We start from the raw sequence: 25,143 nt of genomic DNA, 5'->3' as shown, positions 1-25,143 counted from the left end.
AAAAAAAAAAAATGCAAGTGTGACTTTAATAGTCTTTTCGGTAAATACTGCTGTCACCTCTGCTAAAGGGTGATTTGGGGAATTCGTTAAGCATTAATTTCAGCAAATATTCTCATTTGTCTCAGGTTGACTCTAACATTTACAAACTACCTTATGCACTGCTTCCTTCTGATTCCTCCCGCCCGTTCTTATAATTTGCATTTTCAAAAGTAGACCCGGATGCCTTTCTGTGGACCCACGTGATAAAGCACAAGTAGGAAAAAAAGATTTGCATCTCCTTTGAGAGAGGAGTTATTCATAATTAGAGCAGAAATTCAAACTCAAAACAGTAAAATAAATCCGTTTACCATAAAGCAGGGTTAGAGAAATCTCGGTAATTAAAGGCTTGATTTAGCCAGGATATCATGAATAACACACAGGGATTAAAAAGCCTAATGAGATTGAAGCACAATAAAAGGTCAATATGCAGAAATAACTATAAATATTCTTTAAATGGTGATGTTTCCAAAAACAAAACGACTTTTCTTTGTAGTACTCCCAGGTCATTGTAGTGAATATGCACCACTATGGCAGACACAAACGTATGGGAGACAAGGTTGAATTTGTCTGCTCTAGCATATACACTGAAAGTTCCTCTTTTGAATGGACTCCCAGGACCAGCTTTACAAGTCCGACCTGACATCTTATACATTTGTCAATTCAGTGGCCAAATCAGACAGGGGACTTGTTCTCTCGAAGCTTGTGTTCCAGTGGGATGTATATGCATGGAAGGGGAGATGGAGCCATTTCACAGAGGCGGAGGTAACATAGGAGCAGACGCCTAAGTGACAAGAAGGAGAAACACTGGCTATTTGAGGAAGAGGATCCCAGACAGAGGGAAGAGTTCATGCAAAGCCTCAAAGCCAGAAGCATGCTCCTTATTTCCTAGGAATAGCAAAGAGGTCAGTATAGCCAGACCTGCGTGATCTAGTGGGCAGTGGGAAGAGATGACATCAGAGAAGGAGATGGAGCAGACGAAGACTTCAGATTTTATTTTAAGTGAGCTGGGAAGTCCCGGCAGTGGGGAGGGCTAGGGGAGGCGAAGGTTGGTCAGAGGATGGATCTGATCTGTTGTATATTTAAGGATCCCCCTGGCCGCTGTGGAGAACCTGTTCCACACACAGCAAGAGTCAGAAGAGTAAGACCAGCTAAGAGTAAAGGATCCAAAGTTCTTTGATTTGCTATTTGCTTTTTTGTTTTTAGCTTGTTGGTTATTCAGATTTCAATAAAGTGGATCTACAGCACTGCTAGAAATACCAAGCCCCAAGCCACATCTGACATTATCCACTACCTAGTCCATCCACATAGGAAGTAAGAACACAAGAAAGTTACAGTTCCTTTCAAAAAGGTCCTTTACTTCGCTGAGAACCACACTCACAGAAAAGACACCAATCCCTGAGAAAGTCTTCCTTCCTGAGATTCACTAGAGACATTGTAATAGCCTCTCAATCTAAACAATGCCACACAAATTTTGCAAGTGTTTAGTAGAACTTTCATTTCTTTCTGAAAGGTGTCCCATATCATGTAGGGGAACAGCTTAAGGACAAAGTTAAGTATATCATCAATAAAAGTTCTTATTCATTCAACGGACATGGCAGGGAGGGCACGGATGTGTGTATTTCATTCCCACCTTCCATCAAGAGTTGCTCTGGTTGCTGGAGTGTGATTGTGCAGAAAAGACATAAGTCTTCCTGGGACTTTTGAGAAAATAAAAGTCATCCTTGCTAAAAATCAGATTGTGACGTACTAACAGAGAGAGTAACAGAAAACACTTCCCCTAAGATCACGATCGTGCCATAGCTGCCAAATAATGTAATAACCTCCTACTCTTGAACAATTCTTTCTTTCATAGCAGCTCCCTCAACCCTACTTTATTCCTCCTGACTCCTGAGCAAAGATTACAGGGATACTCAATCGTTAAACTACCCTGGCTTCAGGAGAGCACTCAGGACAGAGGTAGTCCTGGCTTCCCCCTGGTTCTTCCTCAAAACCATTCAGCATAAGCTCAGAGTCCTCCTCTACTCCCGCCTACTAAAATACCCCGGGATTCCTCATGGGGTATATTCACCCTTCTTGAAGGTCTTTATCTAACTGGGATTTATCACTATTCAGGGAAAACAGGTACAAATGAAACAAATAATTATTAAAATATTTAGTATGTCAGATGATGAAAAGTGCTATGACAAAAATAGAACTGCCAAAAAAATTAAACAGTTCACTTTCTAGCCATCTATATCTAAGTGGTTTCCAACACTGAAGATCTCAGTTATATAGAAGAAAATCTTCTCTCTGCTAGAAACAGTAATAAATCTAAAGAGATCTTCTAATCGTGTTTCTCTTAGGTCTCCAAAGTACCTGGCTGACCACACTTGAAACTTAGCAGTCTTCCATAAAGATACATTTGAAATCATTTCTAGAACAGGCCTGACTGGACTGATACCTCACCAGGAAAATTAGTGTATAGCTTTAAGACCAAAGTGTTAGGGACTATTCTTTAAATATTAATCAATGCTATCTATTGAATGCTGTCTCTAGAAAAAGGAAGAACATGTCTGATCTGCCAAGGAGACTTCTAAAAAGTTGTGTTTCCACAAATCCCAGCTTTGCCGAACCAGGCATCACATTCACTGACTTTTCCAAGTATAATTCACCTTTTGTAAAAATTCCAGATTAAACCCCTCTGAAAACTTCCATCTTTAGAGAAATAATACAGTAACATTATTTAAATTACAAGCAATACAAAAGAGTTTGAAAATTCTCTCTGATAAAGCTATTAGTTTCTAAATACAGTCACGTCCCGCATAATGACTTAGTCAACAACAGACCACACATCCAACGGTGGTCCCATAAGGTTGGTACCATATAGCCTAGGTGTGAGGTAGGCTATACCATCTAGGTTTGTGTAGGTACACTCTATGATGTTTGCACGACGAAGTTGCCTAACAAAGCATTTCTCAGAACATATCCCCATCATTAAGCAACCCATGACTAAAGAGTCATTAGTCACGTAAGGTTGTGGCCAATGACAAATTAACGTTTACTTTCATAAAGACAAGTATGACAATTTAATCCATTCATTCATGAACAAATACGTCTATAACTTAGTATTTATCAGACTACAAAATCTGTGTTTTCTTAACATTTGTATAGCTGCATTATGTTGATCTCAGTTCCATGCACATAGGAAATAATTACTTCAAGAAAATACTCACTGGCCTCATTTACCAAATTTCCAAATCTAGTGGGAAATTAGTTTAAGGATGATAAATAGTTACCCTTTATTGTGTGGTGACTATGGGCAAGCACCGTGCTAAACATTTTTTGTCTGAGTTTTCTGAATCCTCACAATCATAACAGAGATGGGTAAAAATACACTAATTAAACATGAGAAGAAATCAAGGATTAGAAATATTAAGGCACTTGTCAGCTAATATATGGCAGTGTCAGGATTTCAACCTTTTTCAACCAGTTTCCTTCTAAAAATCTGTCACAAAATCTGTGCTTATAACTCAGGCTACTTTGCCCTCCCTAACTGGCAAACATCAAGTTTCTCTTCAGGATAAATCAGTCATAATTCTAAAGTAAGAATTAAAAAATCTAAAGAGACACTGTGGATGACATTATACCTACTGGTGCATTAGAGTGGGAAACACTACAGAAAATTACAAAGGCTAATTAAAAAGTGATGGGATTTAAATATCCTATGAAATAAGCAGCAATAGTAAACAGAAGCACTTAGAAAATAACTACAGAAACATCTAAATATTATGAAGATAACATTTGCTGGGATCGATCCACCACTGAGGTATTCAAAGCTTTGTATCATTATCACCCAGTGCCGCCCCATCCTCTTTGTCCCAGCAAGTGTAACCTTGATTTATACACTCCGAAATTCGACTCATTGAAGGTGAAAGTAAACAATGTGCTCCAGAGTATAAAGAGCCATGTTAAAAGCAGATGTTAGTTTCAAGCCACCACTGAGCCATGTTACAACACTGGTTTTTCGCTTTCTCTTTAAACTGATGAGAAAACTTTCTTTTTCTGTCATTGGACTTTACCGGTTACCGTTGTAGGAATATTGCAATAGAATTAGATCTGTGACATGAAAAGATAAGGAACTATCAGACTGCTCATGTTTTTTATGAGTTAAAAAAACACTGGAACACAATGGTAATGAAGGTATGATTTTTCTCCCCTAGGCATTAGCTGAAGGATAAAATACACACCATTTCTTCTCCTGTGGCACTCAGAATTTAGAGGAAGAGACAGATAATAAAGCAATCCCAATACAGTGCCATGTGATATATGAGGTGTTAGGAATAAGATGCCAATGGAGCATGTAGGTGAGGCATCAATCTATCATGGCAAGGGCCTAGACTAAGGAAGTAGCAATTAGAATGGAGATGAGGAGATTGATTGAGAAGCTGAATTATGCAATCTATTGATTATATGTGTCCGTAGGGTAAGGGTGAGGCAAAGGCAGATGTTCAAGGTTTCTAGATGGGCAGCAGGGAATCCATTGGAACTACCAATAAACACAGGGAAATAGGAGCAAGAGCTATTTATAGAAGGCAAGATGAATCCCTTGTTGAATGTGTTCAGTTGGAAGGATTGATAAATTGTCAGAGTCGAGACAGACTATAGCCCAATTCCATATTCAGGATTAGAGACCAGGGACAAAGTCAGGGACAGAAACGAGGAAGAAAGGAACCCTCTCCCATTCCTAAACAAGTGTGCCAAGGGAAAACAAAATAGAACGGGGGACAGAAAAATAGGGATCACAAACTTTCAGTGGCAGCACAGAAACAGATAACCCACAATGAAGACTACGGAGGACTGACCAGGGAGACACAAGAGAGCCAGGGAAGAAAAGAGAGCAGGATCAAGGAAGCTGAGAGGAGAAGTTTCAAAGAGGGAGTGAACAACTGTTTCAAATACTCCAGAGAAACCAGCTGAGGAAGGCTGAGGTGCATCCATTTTTTTTTGGCTATTGGAGGGCAGGAGAGATCTTGGGGACACAGAAGACAGAATGCAGCAAGCTGGGAAAGTAAGATATCACCAGAGACACCCTTTCAAGAAGGTTTGCTGTGAAGACAAGAGAGATATTCTAACATTATGCCAGTGAAGATACAATAAACAGTACCACTTGATTAAGATAGGTTAAATTTCAAAAATCAAACTCACAAATAAAGACATATAAAATCAAACTAAGTGGAAGTTGTAAATAGTGTAAGATTCAGATTTTATCACAGACCCCTGAAAAAACTCATCATTGCCTTTTCCCCTCTATAGTTTTAGATACAGTTTTCACGTCTTATTTTGATGGCAGGCAATCCTACCTCATGTGAAGAGACTCTGGGTTACACTTACAACCTTAAAACTTTAGGTTAAAAACTTCAGAATTAGAAAAGATTTAAGCTGTTTACTTTCAGAGGCAAGAAAACCGTAAACCAGAGGCAAGAATGGAAACACTCTGGTTTATTTTTCTCTTCTCTGTGGCATTGCAGAGTGGCGATCCACACTCGGCAGCGGCCTAATTAATGTTTGTTAAACAGAAGTGAAGGTCAAATGACTAATTAGTATAAAGACATGGCTAGAATCCAGATCTTTTGACTCTCCAGGTAATTTTCTTTCAAAGACAATTCAAAGGGTTGGGTCTTGTACCTGCAGTAAATTTTTTCAAAAGAACTTATACTCAACATCAGTAGTCATTAGGAAAATGTACATCAAGACCACAATAAAATACCACTTCACACCCATTAGGACGGCTACTATTAAAAAAAAAAACAATAAAAACAGAAAATAACAAGCATTGGTGAGGATCTGGAGAAGATGGAATCCTTGTACACTATTGGCAGGAATGTAAAATGGTGCAGGCTCTATAGTAAACAAGATAATTGCTCCTCAAAAAGTTAAACATAGAATTCCCATATGTTCCAGCAATTCCACTTCCAGATATACACCCCAAAGAAGTAAAATCGGGGACTCCAAGAGATATTTGTACACCCATGGTCATAGCAGCATTATTCACAATAGCCAAAAGATGAAAGCAACCCAGTTGTCCATCAACGGATAAATGGATAAGCAAAATGTGGTGTACACATATGAGGGAAGATTAATCCGCCTTATAAGGAAGGACATTCTGACATGTGCTACCACATAGCTAAACTTTGAGGACATTATGCTAAGTGAAATAAGCCAGTCACCAAAGGACAAACACTGTATGATTCCACTCACATGAGGTACCCAGAGTAGTCAAATTCAGAGAGACAGAAAGTAGAAATGTGGCTGCCAGGGGCTGGGGGAGGGGAGCGAGGAGTTAGTGTCTAACGGGCACAGGGTTTCAGTTTGAGAAAAAGAAAAAGGTCTGGAGATGGATGGTGTTAAGAGTCACACAACAGTGCGCTTGAACTTACATGTGAATGTACTTAAATATCACTTAACTGTACACTTAGAAACGGTTCAGATGGTAAATTTTGTGTTATGTGTATTTTACCACAATATTTTTAATTAAAAAAATGTTCTAAAATTGATTTTTAAGTCAAGTTGGAGTGCATATATGGATCTATAAAGTGATACCTTTTAAGAGGATGTATCAGGTAAAATAATAAAGACACATGTTACTGTAGTAGCGTCAAAAACTCAGGTGACCATGGGTGCCAGCGAAGAAACAAGAGCGTGTGCAGGCTGAAGTCGGTGAGTTGTGGCGGAGGCCGAGGCGAGCTAGAGAGGGCACAGAGCTCCCTGGAGCAAAGGTCCTCCTCATTGTGACCAAAGACCGTCCCGATTTTTCAAGAGATCCTCCCAGCTCTAATGCTTACGTAAAATTTGCACATTTTTGTATACTGTCAATCAAACAAAAGCCATTCAAGGGCCACTATTTTCAAATCATTTTCCATGGTCATGCTTCTCATGTCAGTATATAAATACCAACGTATTGCTTCTCATTTGAATAAGATATTTGCTAAAACTTGACTATGAGTACATTTTCTACTGCCTCTCACTCTATAAACACTCGACACCAATTCACATTTAATAAGCCAACAGAGATAACCTTTTTCTGAGAACGGATAATTTTTGCACTAAAACTGTTGGCTTAAGCTGTCGATTTTGCTCTCTTAGTCCCTTGATACTGAATTCTATAAATAAGCGTAAAAGTCAAAATATTTTATTTCAGGCCACTTTTCTCTTAATTTTATGATTGTTCTCTGAGTGATTTCACCTTGCAGAGCTCATGTCATTTAATACAATTGACATACAAAGGCCCTGACTGAGCTAATAAAAAGGAAAAATACACAACTCTCAGTCCCCATAGTAAGGTATAAATTCACTTAGATCATTTTGTTTTCAAGGTTATTCCATGGTGTCAGTTCTTTGGAAAGCCCAGTGATTTGCCTTAATGTGTTTTTAGATTTAGGGTATATTAAAGAAAATCCATAGACAAATACATAGTCCATAGGCTTCTATACTAATGCCCAATACATGCTCACCACATGAAATTTTAAATAACTCCATGATCGCAGGTGAGGAATAGAATGCTTGCACAATTTGCACAAGGTGACAATGAAGTTCACATAAAATATAAATATACCACAAGCCTAGGAAATTGAGCATTGAACACATACTATTTCAGCGATGGATTTGTAGAGATAGACACACATCGTGAACAGAAATATGAACCACTAATTTTCATTGATGCAGCCATTAAAACTTAATTCTCTGATGCTATGTAGCCACCTGGAAAATGATTTATCACATAATTTTAAATGGAAAACACAAAAACTAAATTACAACTGAACTATATTTACAGCTCTGTAAACTGATGTTTAAGTATGGACTAGACTGGAAGGAAACACGGAAAAATGGCTAGTTTCTTCAAGGCAGAAATATTTGGATTTTTTTCTAAATTTCTTTTTATTTCCTCTGGTATTGATATCATGCTGTTTGCGTAATAAATACATATAAAAATAAAGGTAACGTGTGGAGTGGTATTTGGTGTATGTGTGTGTTTGTGTGTGCTTTCCCCAACAGAAAGGAAAAGTTCAATCCAAAATAATCTTGGATGACAACTAGATTTCTGATGGCCAGCTCAGATCAATTGATGCCAGCTGCCTGAAGGGCTATTACCGCAAAGGATTCCGAGGCCCAGAGGGAAACACAATGTCATCAGCGTGAATATCTGCCCTGGGCTTTGGAAGGGGAGCAGTGGCTCTGTGCCAGTTATTTGTCATCTCTGTCTTGGCACTAATATCAGAAATATAGAGCCTGTCAAAGACCAAGTGTATTCCATGGTGTTCCTTAGAACAACCAACTCAAGAGGCCTTAGCAGCTCAAAACACGACATAGCTAATTAGTTCTTGTCCAACAGCCAAGACAGAAACGTCCACATATACGGTTTTAGAGTTTAATATTCTAAAAATAAATTCTTAAAAATAAATGTAGTCATTTCGTTCACGTGGTACAGACGTCTCAGGGAATCACAACACACATCTATGTAATCTGTCTTATTACCAGGTTGCTATAATTCCTACTTATTTATAGAAAAAAGTTTCTATGTTTACTGTCTCTGTACAGAACAGAAGCTTCCAGAGGGAGAACAGCCTGTAGAAGCATCTAGCTACACAAGAGCTTGAACAGCATCTAAGTTTGGGTTTAATATTTTATTTAGTAAATTTCTGCTTTCCTATAAAGTTGTAATTCTGTATTACCACCCCTTTCTATTCCGAAGAAGCCAAAGTGTACTGTTCTATACTTAGAGTGAATCAACATGAAATACAAAGCACCTGTTCCAGCCAGCGTGGCAGGGTCTACACTGCAGGGCGCATTTCCAATGATGGAGCATGAAGGTCCTTGATTCAGACGCTTGCACATTGACAAAGCCTCACATTTTTGTGTGTGTGTGAGGAAGATTGGCCCTGAGCGAACATCTGTGCCCATCTTCCTCTATTTCATATGTGGGACGCCTGCCACAGCAAGGCCTGATAAGCCACGTGTAGGTCTGCGCCAGGGATCTGAACCTATGAACCCTGTGCCACTGAAGCAGAGCATGTGAACTTAAACGCTACACCCACTAGGCTGGCCCCAGAAAGCCTCACCATTTTATTCATTTTCCGTAAATACACAAGACAATTCAAGCTTCATAAATGATAGAAGAAGTCTAAAAATAATCCATAGTTGAAAAGAGTCAGACTGAAAGAAGAGGAAGCTCTCATTTCCAGCAGATGTCTCGACACAAGTGGGCAGAATCTGGATGGTGTGAGACTATGTCAGGCCAGAGTGTCATTTACAGAAAGCTAAAAGCATCAGGTGAAATTACATATGTTTTAGGCATGAAAGGAAAGTTAAAGCAGGCTCCAGGCTAACCTAAGCAGCCAGTGTCATCAGAAAGTAAACCCAGAAGAAGGTCCCCATTAGGTGCAAAGTTCAGTCGACTTGGGCTGTGTCCAAGGAGGAAGGCCCATAGCCTCACAGTGAAGACCCCGCCTGGGAGAGGCCATCATCTCCAGGACGTTCGGCCTTACCAGGTCTAAAAGGAATGCCCGAAGGAAGGAGAATCTGCAGCCACGGAACAAGGAGAAAATGGGTGCAGTAAACATCTGGGGTGAAGTTAAGGATTTGGTTGTTTTTGGTTTGGGGCAGTTGGTTATACAGTCTGTTCTCTCCAGGCTCTTTGCAGGTCCCAGACCAAGCATCATCTCTTTAGCAAGCCCGACCCTGACCCTCTACTATGAGGCTACCTTTCTGTGCCATAATCTCTGGCCATGCCTGACATTCATCATGGCTTCCTGATCAAAATTATCTCATTAGTTGGTTTACTTGTTCCCCCCAATCCACCTCCCACCCCCCACAATAATTAAGTCCTCTACTGAGATGGGACTGTATTTGCCCACCTCCGCATCGTCAGCACTTAGAACAATACCTGGCACATAGCAGTTACGTTTTGATGGAATGAATGACCGCCTGTATGCATGAATGAATGAATTCAGAGGGCAATTCCTTCTACTACTAGCATGACTGACTACCAGAAATCCAAGCCTGCCTGGAAACCAGTATGTGTATCCCATCAACCTATAAAGCCTCACAATTATTAAGCTTTTTAATAAATGTTTAATTATTAAATAATGTTGGGTAATGTCTTTATTGCTTTGTGGTATGGTGTCTGAGCAGCTTCACGCACCACATTCAGAGCATTGAATCAGCACTGACCACGAGTCCCGACACAGCTTCATTAGAGGCCTGGGCATAACCATGGTGAGGATGGAGCACATTTTATCGGCCTGTGCCTCCCCTCTGGTTTTCCCCAATCATTTCATAATGGGACGATCCAGTCCTCTTATCACCTTTACACAATCACAGTCAACAAGGTGACAATGGGGCCCTTGAACTTCACCACAGGACAAAGCTCACGTAAGTGAACTCTGAAACTATCAACCAAGAACTGATGGATTCTAGAACTGGGCATGACTGCAAAGGCCTACAAACCCAGCCTCCTTTCCTCTCTTGCCATCAGCATTTGGATTTCAGTAAGCCAAGATGCTTTTTCTTGTGTGTGTGAGGAAGATTGGCCCTGAGCAAACATCTATTATTCCTCTTTTTGCTTGAGGAAGATTGTGTCTGAGCTAACATCTATGCCAATCTTCCTCTGTTTTGCGTGGGACGCCACCATAGCGTGGCTTGACGAGTCGTGCTAGGTCGCCACCAAGGATCCGAACCTGCGAACCCCAGGCCACTGAAGCGAGCACACAAACTTAACCACTATGCCACTGGGCCGGCCCCTCAAGATGCCTTTTAATCCTGAGGATCCTGGAGACAGCTGTGTTCCCCAGCACGTCAGGACCAACAAAAGGCAACAGGTGAGGCCCCAAAGAGGCATTCAAGAGGCACTGACTTATGAGCTTTCAATCACCTCTGAACCTATCCAAGTGTCTGAATCAAATGAGGAACACTGTGGCTAATGAATTAAAATGAATCACACACACTCACCAGCCTTTCCTTGCCTGGGAGTTAAGGAAGATTTTGAAAATACAGATTAACGAATATTTCCTACACTCATGTGAAATATGATTTATTTGAAGAATGTATTTCTAACCTGTTAGTCATGCATTTAAGTGACATTTGCCCAGAGCATAGAACTTTTTGTCTCAAAATACCCAAAGGAGTTCCTCACCATCAGAATGTAGTCAGCACACATTAGTATTTATAAGGCATTCCATTATAGCAGCATCTCTCAAATGAAAAGGTAAAGAACACTATTATCAATATTAAAACCATTTATCTTTTAAAAAAGTTACATCGATTTTCCCCCACTGCTCTGATTCCATCAATGCCAGTGTTGGCTCGATGAAGCGGACACTATCATATAACAGCTTAAATTGATAATTCCCAAATGAACCTTCCCGATTTTCTACAGTCTCTCATCCCGGGCACTTTGCAACTCATTTTCTAGAATATCAGCTAGGCAAAGGCTTGGAGTGATCAGAAGGATCCAAACAAATCTTCCCGCTGGGCTAAAAGACTGCAAATGAGTTTTTAAATAGGAAGCAATCATTAGGCTTTATTAAGATAGGCAAACGTGATGCACGGTAACTCATTAAAGCTAAAAGGTCAATGGGAAAACAGGAGCAGCAGCAGCTACTCCTCACATGTGGCACGAGATGCATCAGGCGTGGCATACCCAGAGCTTTAGGTACCTGTCATTTAATCCTCATAACTTTATACGGGAGGTACCATTAAAGATTTATTTCACTGATGGGTAAACTGAGGCATGGGAAGCTCAAGGAACTTGCTTAGTGTATCACACAGATAATATGTAACAGAGCCAAGATTCAATTCAGGCCAGCACCCCAATTCCATGCTTGATCTTTACGCCACCTCGCTCCTCAGTCTCTGTCACCTAATTTCCTGCTTCACAGTATCCGGTCCTAAACGAGCAGCATTGCAAAGTGTCCTTCAGGGAAGTTCCAGGAAGCCACACACAGTGAGAGGAGCAGAGATCAACAGTGTCCATCTCTCCCCAGGGACCCCAACAAGACCTTGAGAGTCACTTTCTCCTCATCCTTCCAGACTCGCTACATTTTCCCTCCGCTCATCAGCCTCAAGAAATGTTGCCCACCTTTAACATCCTCTCTGCTCCCAAGAGGGTACCACTAATAATCTTTCCATGAAGATGCATCTTGATTCTCCTAGGAGATAAGCTTTTCAAAACTAGGAACCACTTCTATTTTCCGTGTTGCCCCATTTAAACAGGGAATCATAGCTAATCAATGCTTTTTTTTTTTTCTTTCTTTTTGGCAATCAGAAATGTAGGCAAGTGAGGCCAATGATGCCACTGATTAGGTGTCACCTTCCAAAGAAAGCCTTCCAAGGTATTCTTTCATCCATATATATTTAGGAAACATTCTGAGGTTTCCCTGAGGAGTGGCTGGGCTTTCATCAAATTATACCGTAATCACCAAGAAAATGCTAAACCCAGCACAGTCAATAGAACGTGTGCATCTCCAATATCTGCTTTCTGACCTCAAAACCATCTTAAAAATGCAAAAGGGAAAAACACCTGAAAAGTGAAAGTAAAAATCTAAAGTTAAAAAAAAAAGGACGGGTACTGTCTCATCTCTAAAGAGAATGGCCTCAAGTTGGGCAAAATAGTCCGAATTAGATCATTTTTTTGCTCCCTATATATGTCTCGGGTTATTTTTGGAAACAGTGTGATTGAGTAGCAGCTGCTACTGATGTTTCCTTTCCTACCCTTTCTTCTTCTTCTTCTGGTTAGAAGAAAATGCAGAACGAAAGATCAGCAGTGCGGAGGTGTCTGATCTCAGAGGAAAAGCTGCCATAACCTCGTGGGTACTCGCTTATGTAAACCTCTGCAGGCTTACTTCCTCCCATGTAGCCAGACTCCCTCTTCTCCTTGAATAACAGGAATTTATGAAGTACCTACTATACACAAGGCACACTGCAGGGACTATTACTAATATTCACAGCCTCCCAAGGTAAGTATTTTCATCTCCATTTGACAAATGAGAAGCCCAAGCGTGGGAGACGTTAAAGTCCTACAAATGGTAGAGGGGATATTTGAGCCCACGTTTGTCTGACTCGAAAGTGCTGGCTCTTCCCAGGAAATAGGTCATGGCGGGTTAAGGGAGTCATGGCGCTGGCCTCCATGCTGGCTTACTGGGGTGGAAGTTTCTGAAGTGGTCCCATCCTACAGCTGCCTCATCAGAGGTGGCCTCCGGGAAGGCTTGCTGGGTGGATAGAATAATCTGGAAACTTTCCTCTCCTTAATCATTTCAACTACCACGCTCTGCTAGTTCTTCTGATTTCAGAGAAGATGTTTGGCTGACAAAATCTGATAACAAATACCAAAGACTTTAAAAGCTTTAAAATGTTAAACAAATTGAAAATATTTTTAGTATTCTCATGTCCAAGGATGACTTTTTGAAATGACATTTTAAAGACAACAAAAAAAGGCCTGCTAGCTCACCATCCAAATTACCCTGGCAGTATTTTTTCAAGGGATGTCTTTAGGAAATTGTAATGGTGCAGAGACGCACGTGATGAAAGATGACTCAGCCCAGACTAGCCCATCTCCATGAAGGACCCACGAGTAAGTTTCTAGTGCTCATTTCCAGAAAAAAATATATATTCATATATCAACACACAGTGTAAACAGGGGTGTGTGCATAAGTGCACTATGCTTTATCACATAATGTTAAAAGCAACAATAAAACCAATTCTCTTTCAGTCCTAAGTCACTGATCTCTGACCCACGGCCACTAGCAGAAAACAACATTTCACAGGCAGGGGCTCGTGTTGGAAGTGGCCAGATTCAGGCTGTTAGTACAAACCAGAAACTGCCAAAAACCACACCGACAAGATATGCAGAATTGAGCAGTAAAATTGACATTAAAAATTATTTTAACCAAAAAGACCAATTTACCATTCATTGCATACGGTAAAAGGACTGGCTTCCTACTGGCATGAATGCAGACAACACTGACGAGTGCTCTACTCACAGGCTGTGCATGGGACATCAGATTGCACGGTGCTAGGGAACTTTAGTGACATCCACCCACTTCTCACTGCCACCACAGCAGCTTCAGCATCTGCTACCATGTCCTAAGAGGCCACAGGCTCTATGTCCAGACTAAACAAGGGTTCCTGGGCAGTGTCTCGGAAGCGCCCATGGGGATAAGCAGAACATCCAGCAGAAGTAACTCCAGCTTCTCCAAGACCGCATGGACCAGAATAGCAACCTCATTTGTATACTGTGAACCCTTAAAAGATCTCATGTGATAAACTAGCCCAATGCTGATAAATAAACAAAAGGATAAATAACAAAAAACCACCTAGATCCGATCAACGGCACCACAGGAATTTTATCTGGGTTTTGAAATGTCAACATCTGTACGTATTTAAAAGCTTACATCAATTTAAAAACATAAAAACACTGTGAGGTAGTTTTGTGAAAATTCAGGGATGAAGGATGGTGTTCAGAACTAAGTGACTGCTTGCTTTGCTCCACCAGTCTATTACAACAATTATGTGTTTAAGGCATTACTTGGGTCAGATGAAGGAGACAGACCTTTCCAGAATATCCAGCTACATGTATACACAATCTTCTGGCAGGAAATTGCTCTAAAGTGATATATTTAGCAAGACCATGCCAACTCTATCTCCAGAACAGGGTTTAGCAGGATGCCAGGGCTTCAGCGACCCAGCTGAAAGTGGCCTCTGTGGTAAAGGGTGTCAACTCTGCCTTCACCCTGGGGAATGTGCAGAGCAGCTGCGTCCAACCCCAGGAGGCAGAGAAATTCCTGGAATCTTAGTTGGAATGACTCTCTAGTCCTGTGGTTAAACACCTTTCCTGGGAAGCCAGACAGAGAGGAATGGTTGAAATAACACTGGCTCGGAATGGAATAGTAGGGGCAAAAAGTAAAATTCCATCCAATTGGGTGACCCTGTACAGCTTGCCGGGCTTCTCTGAGTCTCAGTGTTCTGTTCTATAAAGCGGGATGGCTTCTACCCAGCAGGGTTCCTGAGAGGATTAGAGTAAGAAAATGCTGCCACCTAGTAGAAACTCAGCAACGTCAGGTAGCTGGCACACTAAACAAAATACACCACAGCTCAGTCTGTATGTCCTGTGAACCAGGAAAAGCAAAAAGCTTCTTCCACTAAAGGAAAAAAAAAACATTATCAGCGAAAACGCACATATTGGCAAGTGAACCCAAAACTAAGAAATAAGTTAGTGATTTAGGATCTTGAGTTCATGGTGATAAAGCTAGAAGTTGACAGAAGGTTGGAAGTTGGACTGGAAGTAATAAAGTAACTGAATACCCATCTGTGATTAATGACCAGGGCCACACCTATGCTTTCAAACTTTCTTTGTCCCATAAATAGTTCAGGGTATTTAAAACCAATTCCTCATGTAGCTTCTCGGTTCTGCCATGGCTTCTGGTCAATATTAACACAGGAAACTTTCTGAGAACCGTCTTTCTCATTCCTGGCTAAAGCTAAATGTCTCTGGGCCAGATCACATGAGACTTAAGAGAATGAAAGAAACATCAGAGAAATTCTACCTGTTTAGACAGGCCTAAAACGCTGAAGGCAACTTCTGCAAAGGATTCCTACAAAATTCAAAACACTGAACTATGTAGGAACAAAGCACACGACACACACACCAAGGAGGAAATACGGAAGAAAGGGTAAGGAGCTCTGTGCAGATAAAGACTCGGAGAACACAGAGACAGTTAATTACAGGGGCTCTTCCAGGAACAGACAAGAAACGTTCAAGTGAAGCATGTCACGGTAGGACAAAAAACAACAACCCATTTTACCAACAGACTTTGTTACCAACTGACCACATGCAGGTAAGCAAGCCTGCAGCACCTCTGGGCCCCGGCTCCGTCATGAGAGGACACCAGGAGGTGGGAGAGCTGACCCCAAAGGTCATTTCCAGACTACAAGCCTAGAAAGCTAAGCTAATTTTATTAAATGAAATCTTTTACACTAGGCAAGACTATTATAGTGATAACGGTGGTTACTGTGATTCAGGCAACACAACGTTCTTTTCTGATAAGCTACAGAAGTTCTCAGACGGAACCCCAACATCTTCCATAATGCTAAAAATAGTGCCCCCCACCACCAAAAATATTACACGATCATTATTTTTGTTTTGGTGTTTTTGTACTGTCACCTTGGTTGCCTCTTGGATCTGAACACGGTCACAGTCACACAGACAAGTACAACACTTTCTTTTTTGGTTTTCCTGATCAGTTCACAGATCTCTCATGAACGTTCTGGTTTATTAGCTGACTTTTAATTTCAGAGCTGAAACAGGTTATTCTAAACATCACTTCCTCAAAAGAAGCAGCCATCAATTTCTCAAAACAATCTCTCTCTTCTTTCCAAACCTTCTCCGTGCTGATGGCCCTGCCCACAGGAGACTTTGCCCACTGCTGGCTAAGCAGAGGCAGCCCTGCCTCTGGCAGCCGCCGTCCCACTTGCTCCCACAGCCCCTAGTGCCTCATCCTTAGCAAACAGCACACTTGATTCTACTCACTTGTTAAGCTCTCTGACTTGCGCTCTAAACTTAAGCTCTAAGGGGACAGAGAGCTGTCTGTTTTATTCACAACGAAAACTCCAGCACATAGCATGCATAATACATGCTCAATTAATCACTTTAGGACAAAAGAACAAATATTCATTTCAGCTACTTTTTAACACATTTTAAACAAGCCTTCAGCTTAACTCTGAGCACCTAAGAAAGCCTACATTTTCTCCACAAAAATGAATCTTGTGACATTTGTATAGCAGTAGTTACAAAATAACACTGGCCCCTCTGCATGACATACAAAATGACATGATTCGTTTACAACAAACATGATATAGTACAAAAATAATTAGTGAGTGTTTTTCTTTTTTCTTCATCTCTTCAAAGTCCCCCAGTACATAGTTGTATATTCTAGTTGTAGGTCCTTCTGGTCCTGCTATGTGGGACGCCGCCTCAGCATGGCTCGATGAGCTGTGCTAGGTCCACGCCCAGGAACTGAAGCAGCAAAACCCCGAGCTGCCAAGGCAGAGTGTGCAAACTTAACCACTCAGCCATGGGGCTGGCCCCCCTAAGTGAGTGTTTTTAATAATGGAGAAGAACAAATTAAGAGGATTGATGGTAAGCATTTTACCTTGTGACAATTACATGGACTCAAATTCTAAAAAACAGTTTTCAACAAGCCCCTTGTAAGTCTCCAGCTTCCTCTTGTTTGCTTTTCCACCTTGAGGACCTCCTCCCGTGGGCCAGAGGTCAGGCTATCAAACATGTTAAAGGCCAAAGGGAGTGGAGAATTCCTCTCTACCCTCAAAAGAAGGAGCATAAGTAAACCCCTTTCACATCAAAGGAATTGGAATCTGTTCCTCTCCTGCCTGGCCAGAAGAAAAGGGCACATTTCCTTCATGACCTGCTTCTCACTGCCCCACTCTCCTTAGGAGACAGCATAATTCAATTGTTGATATTATTCCATCCGTTGGATTACTTGGTTGTTATGTCAACTTTATTATTCAATCAGTTGATAATTAGTCAATTATTCAACGACCACCTAGAAACCAGTTCTTTCAAATCTCTGTATTGCAGACCTTTTTCCTGGATGCAGGCCCTCATCCTACCCAATTATCCACCCCAAACCTCCACCTTGGAGTCATCCAGACATTTCAAACTCACATTGTCCACGAAACTCATTATTTTCTGAAAACACTCTTCTCTAGTTCTAACTTGTGTTACTGGCACCAACCCAGGGGCCCAAGGTACAAACCTCAGCCTGACACTCCCTCTCGCTCCTCTCCCACCTCCACCTGGTCACCTCTGTAATCTCCTAGATATGGCTCAACTTGCCCCACGCCCCTGCCTCCCTACCACCTTAAGCCCAGCCCTATAACCTCGCTCCTGAACTAGGATAACTTCTTAACTCCTCTCCCACTGACTCACTGACAGACTTAGGGCATCTAACTCTATTCACCCATAACCTGGCAGAGCAAGTTTATCCCCACTAGTCTGGGGGGAATCGTTAACGTCAGGCGTTAATGCCAGGCACTGGGAGGAAATACAGTGGTGACCATAGGAATGAATGAATGCATGAATGAGACAGCTAGTACTCCTAGAATTAAATTCTAAACATATTTCTCTGAAGAAGTGAAGACTCAATAAGCTGAGGTTCACATCCAAAGGCAAATCAACATTCTACACACTCACACATGTACTCATATCTATAGCTGTATATTCTTACTCAGGCTGCCTGACATGATAGAGCTATTCCATGATAAAGTGTATAGAATCGCGTAGAACAATTGTTTTCAGAAAAAAAAAAAAACTGTGAAAATGCAAAGCACAGCTCTTCTAGATACCTCTAAGACATAATGGACAAACATACCATCAAGTCCTCTGTGGCTTGGGGAAGGGGTTGGCCTTTAGAAGAAAGGCCCCATGCTAATATCCAGATCAAATGCCAGTATTCTGAAACAAGGCCACCTTCCACAATCATCCACTGGGGAAATCCACGTGAGTCCATAATCATGCTGAGGAAAGAGACACTTCCATGTTATGCAATCCTATATATGCAATCGTGTCCCTTTGGTTATGAAGCTTTAAAAATTTGCACTAGGAGTGAATGACAAGAACATCCTTGCTAACCTGGCAGTTAGTCCTTAAAGAAAAAGGCGTTAACCCCGAGTGGTCAGCAAATGACTAAGGTTGTTAAATAGGGTCATCCAAGCAGTTCCAGGCCTGCCTTCCCGACCTCTCCCACAGTGCCAACAGATAACAATAACATCGATGAAAACCCTCCCAGGCAGGATGAGAGAGAAGGTGCTGGAACCAGACTGCCTACATTTGAATCCTGGCTGAACAGCTTTCCAGTTGTGTGACCTAGGACAATATCCTTGTCTCTCAGTGCCTCAGTGTTCTCACACTTAAATGGAGGTGATAATAGCCCTGCTTCATGGGGTTGTAGTAATCATTATAAGAGTTAATATTTCTTAGCACAACGCCTGGCACAATCTGAGGCTCGATGTCGGCGATAGTAATATAAACTGTAATTATATTACAATAATAATACATCAGCATTAGTATTCATCTCATTCCTCTCCTTCCATCTCCACAGAGGACTCTATGTCCTACCAGTGCTCTTAAATACTAACAGCAGTGGTTCTCAAGCTTTAGCATGCACCAGAATCATCGGGAAACCTTAAGACCCAGATTGCTATGCTCCAGACACCGAGCTTTTGATTCAGGGGACTGGAGCAGGGCCTGAGACTGTGCATTTCTAACAAGTTAATCTCAAGTATGTGGGTTCTGCTGGGCTGGAAGGACATGTTGAGAAAGACTAAGGAGGCCTCACTGCATCAGTGGAGGAGAGTGTGTGGATCCAAACATCCAGGGCTTTCTACGGCCTTCTACGCACTGAGTATGCTCTTCCCGGACTAGCTCAACTCAGTAACTCCACCAAGAATTCCAAACTCAGCATCAGGAGCCCCCCAGGCCTCTACACCAGCATGGACAGCACTGTACTGTCGTCAGTGAAATCAGCTCCATGAGACTAGGAGCTCCCTGGCAATCAGGGCCTTCCCTTATGCAGCACGTAGGAAACTCTCAATAAATGGTGACCGATAGATTGAAAACTGGGAGAGCCAATGGCCAAAGGCATCCTTGGAGAAACAACCCAACTGGAAGGTCTTAGAGACCAGGGATTTTTTCTCAGAACTGTTCACTGGACATGAACTGTCCCAAGTCCCCGATGAGCCTAGGATTCCTCCCACCCCAGCCAGCAGCTTCTTCTCTGCTCAGTGGACCACGAGTTCTTTACCTCCAACCACAAGTGGCCCTCTCTCTCTTTGAAGGCAGTGGAGCTTCAGCGTCTGGCCTCTCACTGGCATAGGCCCCTCCGAGAGCTACAGGCCGCTGGGAGATGCTGAGTGTTCTCACGGAGAAGGGTGCAATCAGGAAGGCTTTTTATGTAAGTATTTCTGGTAAACCGCCCAAAAAGAGCTCAGCAGAAAGAGACAGAAATCTCCAGCATATGGTTGTAATCGCTTTTTCCATTCTAAACATGCATTCACTGTCATAACTAATTTTGTATTATTTTCTTAAAGAGGATCCCCAAATTGTTTACCTTTCAGGTCTCACAACATCTGGATCTGCCCGTTTCACACCTGGGGCATCCTCTGCTCCTTGGCCCTCAGGCTTTGCTGGGAATTTCTCTAACTCATCACCCACTCTGCCCCTTGATTACAGCATCTTAACCAAGCGCAGCACACTTTCGTAAACGCCTTCTGGGCAGCATTTCAAATGCTCCTAAAAAGGATTCACGGTGTCTTGTTGATTTCACTGTCAACTGAATACAGAGAAAAAACTTATGCCAAGCACGATGCAGGCAGAATATCCTACCGGATCCTCCCAACACAGGCAAAAAGCCTTTCTTCAACCTGTAAGGTAATTTAAATCTGAAACCCCTCCACTTTTGTATGTAATTACCAACAGTGCAAAGGAAAGTTTTAAAAAAGCAAGGGCTCTCCATGTTGGGAAATATTATTTAAAATTCTAAGTACTATTTTCATTCACATCCTATACAGGATAATAATTTTAACTTGAAAGTCACTTTTGTGGTTTACATACACATTAAGAGATTGTCAGGTGAGCTGTTATGGATCGTTTACTCAAAGACTAATTTAGAAACTTTAAGATTCCTTGTCAAATAAGCTCATTGTGGGACTCCACACTTCTAGAAATAGATTTAAGGAAAAATAGATATATCTTTTAAAATAAATATTAGACATATTCATGTATGATTTTAGATTTATACACACAGAGTCCTTTTTGGGTGAAAATAGTGGCCTCTATTCACGTGGAAGCTATGGAAAGAAATCAAGCTAAAATATGTTAAAGTACAAGAATAATGTGAAAATCAGGGGTTACCTGAATGTGTAATACACAAGGAATAAATATAAAGTTTTGGTAACTTGTCACACTTGGATATATTAGGTCCTGAAAAAAATGTTAAGGAAGACACTCAATAAATTTTATATTTTAAAAATAGCTGTTCATCTTGTCCTAGATTTTCATAGTTTAACCACTCAAGTAGAATGAAAACAGTGCTCATTTTATTCGTGACGGTTACTTTAACTCCCAGGACATGGATTGCTTTATGAATATAAATTTGAATTCTTACATCCATTAAACCTGCCTTATTTACACTATCTGTCTCACAGCAGCATGGAACAATGAAAAAGCATGGCCTCTGCACTTAGAAATATCCACATTGAACTCCCAGGTCCACCAGTTACCTTAAACAAATCGCTGGATTCCTCTCTGCCTCGGTTCCTCATCAGTACAGGGAAAGTACTATCCACTTTGTACATTTTATGCGCCCCAGATGAAGTGCCTAGCATGGTGCTCGGCACAGAGGTGATTCTTAGGAACCTTATTTTAAGGATGGTTTTGATAATCCTTGTCACTTTGGATGACAGACCAGGCTGATGACAGATATTCTTCAAAGATTTACATTCTCCCAGCATTTAAATGCTTATTACCAGAGATTAAAGAGGTGCCGCGGAGACAAAGGCACAATGTGCCCTTGGTCTCTTTCTGCACATCCACCTGTGAGGAACACGTGCTCTGAAAATCCCCTTTGTATCAACACCTGTGCTACCAAACAGCGCGCCAGCCTGGCCCTCCAGGGTTCCCCCTGAACAGGCGTACAACAAATATCCGTTAACACTCAAATGCAGCTGACCCAGGAGAAAAATGAATGCTAATAGAAATCAGAATTCATAGACCTGTTTGCGACTCAGTGTCGCAGAAGCAGGTTTCCTAAAGTCCCAGGCGCAGAGGGAAACGGGTAACTAGAAGTGGTCCCGGCCGAAGTAAGTTCCAGAGCATACTCACGCAAGCACGCGGCTGAAACCCTCAGGCATCGCATAGAGTTCGTTGGGATGTCTTTATCTAGTTTACGGAAACCCAACCACTTTTAAAAGCCATCAGCGCACCATTTGCCTAACAAATGGACAGTGGGCTGGGGAACTAATTGCGGAAGCAATTGCCTCTCAAGTTCACCACCACCATCACTGTATTTTTTTTTTTTTTAATGTGACAAGACGCTGTACACAATTATCCTAAGGCTTTCTGCTCTCCTGGGGCAGAGCAAACGTCTGCGCAAGGAACCAAACTTGAATCTCCAGGTCACCGCGAAGAGAGCGCATCAAATCCGACACAAGGGAGGAACTGACCTCTGCAGAGAGAGACCCGGTGATGACGGTCCCTGACCAACTCCGCTGCGCCCCGAGGAGACCAAATACGTGTCCTTTAGGATGCAAAGAAATCCTGGCGCAGGCTGCCCTCCCCCAGTGCGCTCTCCAGCGCTCCACGGCTCCGACTGCTGCCTCCTGGCCTCGGCACACATTTCTGACCTTTGTACCAGCAACTCCGGGGTAGGAGCTCCCCTGGATGGGAAATCCCCATCTCCCCACTTCTGTTGAAAGCAGGCAGCCGCCCGCAGAAAGAGCACGCGGCGACCCTGGTTCCCCTCCACTCCCTGTACCCCAACCGCGTGCGCTGCCAGGTGAGCCTGGCACCGCCCTCACCTGTCCGAGGCGGCGTCCTGGGCGCTGCGGAGGGGCCGGCGCGCGCCCCTCACCTGCCGCTCACACGCGCGGGGAGCAGCCGGGACCGGCGGGGACCGGGGCCAGGCCAAGGGCCGCCCGACTTCCCCGGTCCGCGCCAGCCCCGCCTTTGAGGGGAGGAGGCGGCCGCGTCACCTTGGAGCCGCCTCGAGCGGAGAGCGGGCGCGGCCTCCGGGCCTCGGCCGGCTGTCGCAAGCAAGCGCCGCCGCTCGCGTCTGGGCACCGGCTGGGCGAGGAGGCAGAGTTTACCCGTAACTCGTTCGTCTGGGTTGGCTCACGGGAACAGAAAGACGAGTTTTAAAAGTCTGGCAGTGACTAGGGGAGTTGAGTCTGCTCGCGTTTTAGTTCAAAGTAAGGAAAGAGGACAAGTGTGGGTTGCAAACTTGAAATTGCTTACTCACTTGTCGTCACTGATACTCAGAGGGGTGCACCTTGCTCCCACAGGTTCCTAAAGCATCAAAGGGAAGAGAGCAGCCTCCGTTTTTATCACCCTGACCGTGGCAAGAGGTACCAGAGCCAGGCAACCCGTGAAACCCGCGCCATGTGTGCGCGAATGTGGGTGGGAGCTGGCCACCCAGATGCTCAGAGCTCTGTTTTCTGAGCCGGAATTCCCCATCGGTAAAGATTAGGCCGACAGCCCAGCCCAGGCGAGCTGCCTGAGTACAAAGAGACCCTTAACGAACCATCCGAGGTGTGGTGACCGGCTAAGTGTTCCGTAAATATTTGCCTTTTGCTCCTCTCCCTTGCATTCTTATTGTTCCTCCTCCCTCTTCCCACCATAATCCTCCTGCGCTTTACTGCCCCTTTATCTCTGCCTGGTCAGTTTCTTTTCCTGTCTATTCATGAGTTCGCGGCCTCTGGGCACCGAGTCTGCGCCCTGGAAGGCGTCGTTGGTTTAAGAGGAGATCTGCAGGATGCCACCCCTGCCTTCGGGGAGGTCAGGAACTCCCAAGCACACCCTCACCACCCCCACGAAACAGCAGTTTTGAAATTAGATACAAGAGAGTTATCGAAACATGCTAAATTGGGTGTAGGACAGGCCCGGCATTCTATAAATTCTTAGGGGAGTGGGCGGTCTGGGCACTGGAGGGGAGTTTAATTGGGGTAATTGGTGATTAAGAGCTCAGCTCTGGAGTCAGAAAGACCTCAAATCAACTCCTGGCTGGGGGACTAATTGTGTAAATCGATGAGTTCACCTAACGTCTCTGAATTTCTGCTCTCTTTTTAATAAATTGGAATTAAAATAATAGCTATTGCATAGATTTTGAGAAATAAATGGATGATTTTCATACAGTGCTTCCCACAGTGTCCTGGATCTTGATAAGCACTTAGTAAAGGGTGGCTAATGCTACTCATAGTACCGTAGGAAATGAAGGGGGCCGGGAAGAAGAAACTCTAGAACACATGAGAACTTGAGAGGAAATGATAGAAAGCAGTGCTACCATCATCAGGAAAAGTATTCTTACAGTAATAGCTAAATAGTAAATGAAGCCACACAAAAAGCTTTTTGCTTCTAACGCCTGCCACGATGGAGTTCCTGTTCTGTGGTTCCGGCCGCCCAACCACAAGCTGAAGATGACTAACAGCAGTTGTCAAGCATTAAATACTGCACAAAGTGAAACATCTAAAGACACAGAAATCTAAGGTCATACTTCCTCCCTCTCACCACAAGACACACCTCTGTCCAGCTTCTTTGAGTTTTTTTTTTTTTTAACTGTTTTTAACTCTTTCTAATATATTCCTCCCAGGGAATAAGAGTGTTGGCATGAACCACTTTAACTTCCCTGCAGAACTACAGGCTGCAGTTGGACTCATCTCGGTGGCTGATAAATTTTCAATACGCTGTGGTTACGTTGAATTTCTTGGTTTAAAGAGGTTTTGAACCAAGTCTCATGGGCACTGTCAGTGAATTCGTAATTGTTCTTTTATTAGAAATGAACTCTCCTGCACTTATAAGAGGCTGTCTTCTCTGTCTTACCTTCCTAATTCACATGAGCAACGATATATTTGGCCTCTGAAGAAATGACTCTATTGTCAATACGATAATCGAGGTGGAGATTTCTCACTCTCCACACCAATACTGGAGTCCTATCAGGTGCTTTCGCAGCTTAGACAACCTGTGCTTGGTTGCATAGCGATCTAATAATTTCACCTGTTCTTTTAAGTATTCTGTGGCAGATGTGTCTTCTGCGGGTCCCGGGTACTCCTTTGCTGTCACAGCTGATGCTGCTTGTCATACAGTCAGAAGCACTGCTGTGGAGGTGTCTTACCATGGCACTGTGCCTGTTTGAATGAGCCAGCGACAATGAAACAGGACAAGTTACAATGGCTGTGGTTGCCTGGAATCTCAGCCCATGGGGTTAAAGGGGTTTTCTCCAAAAGAGAAGATCCTGTCTGTAAATGCATGGGAGCGAAAGCTCCAACTCTTCTCTGCTCCTAGGG

General features: G+C 42.7%; 1 protein-coding gene across 9 annotated transcripts in view; it reads right to left on the bottom strand.

Moving 5' to 3' along the window:
* MCTP2 (multiple C2 and transmembrane domain containing 2) overlaps positions 1 to 22,872 on the bottom strand; it is a 223,464-nt gene extending 200,592 nt beyond the window's left edge. The window contains exon 1 of one of the 9 annotated variants that reach the window (XR_011497588.1): positions 21,968 to 22,028. Coding sequence is in view for 4 of the 9 variants with exons in the window: in XM_070496060.1 (XP_070352161.1) it covers positions 21,968 to 22,001 (34 nt within the window). In the remaining 5 variants the exon portion in view is untranslated. Of the gene's footprint in view, positions 1 to 21,967; positions 22,032 to 22,308; positions 22,501 to 22,662 lie in introns of those variants that run through there. The other 8 variants (XM_044762457.2, XM_014842505.3, XM_014842510.3 and 5 more) reach the window with 8 other exon arrangements.
* Positions 22,873 to 25,143: the final 2,271 nt, after the last annotated feature.

The sequence above is a fragment of the Equus asinus genome, chromosome 2, assembly GCF_041296235.1.
Source record: "Equus asinus isolate D_3611 breed Donkey chromosome 2, EquAss-T2T_v2, whole genome shotgun sequence".
Lineage (NCBI taxonomy): Eukaryota > Metazoa > Chordata > Mammalia > Perissodactyla > Equidae > Equus > Equus asinus.
This window is presented reverse-complemented; position numbering and strand designations above follow the sequence as displayed.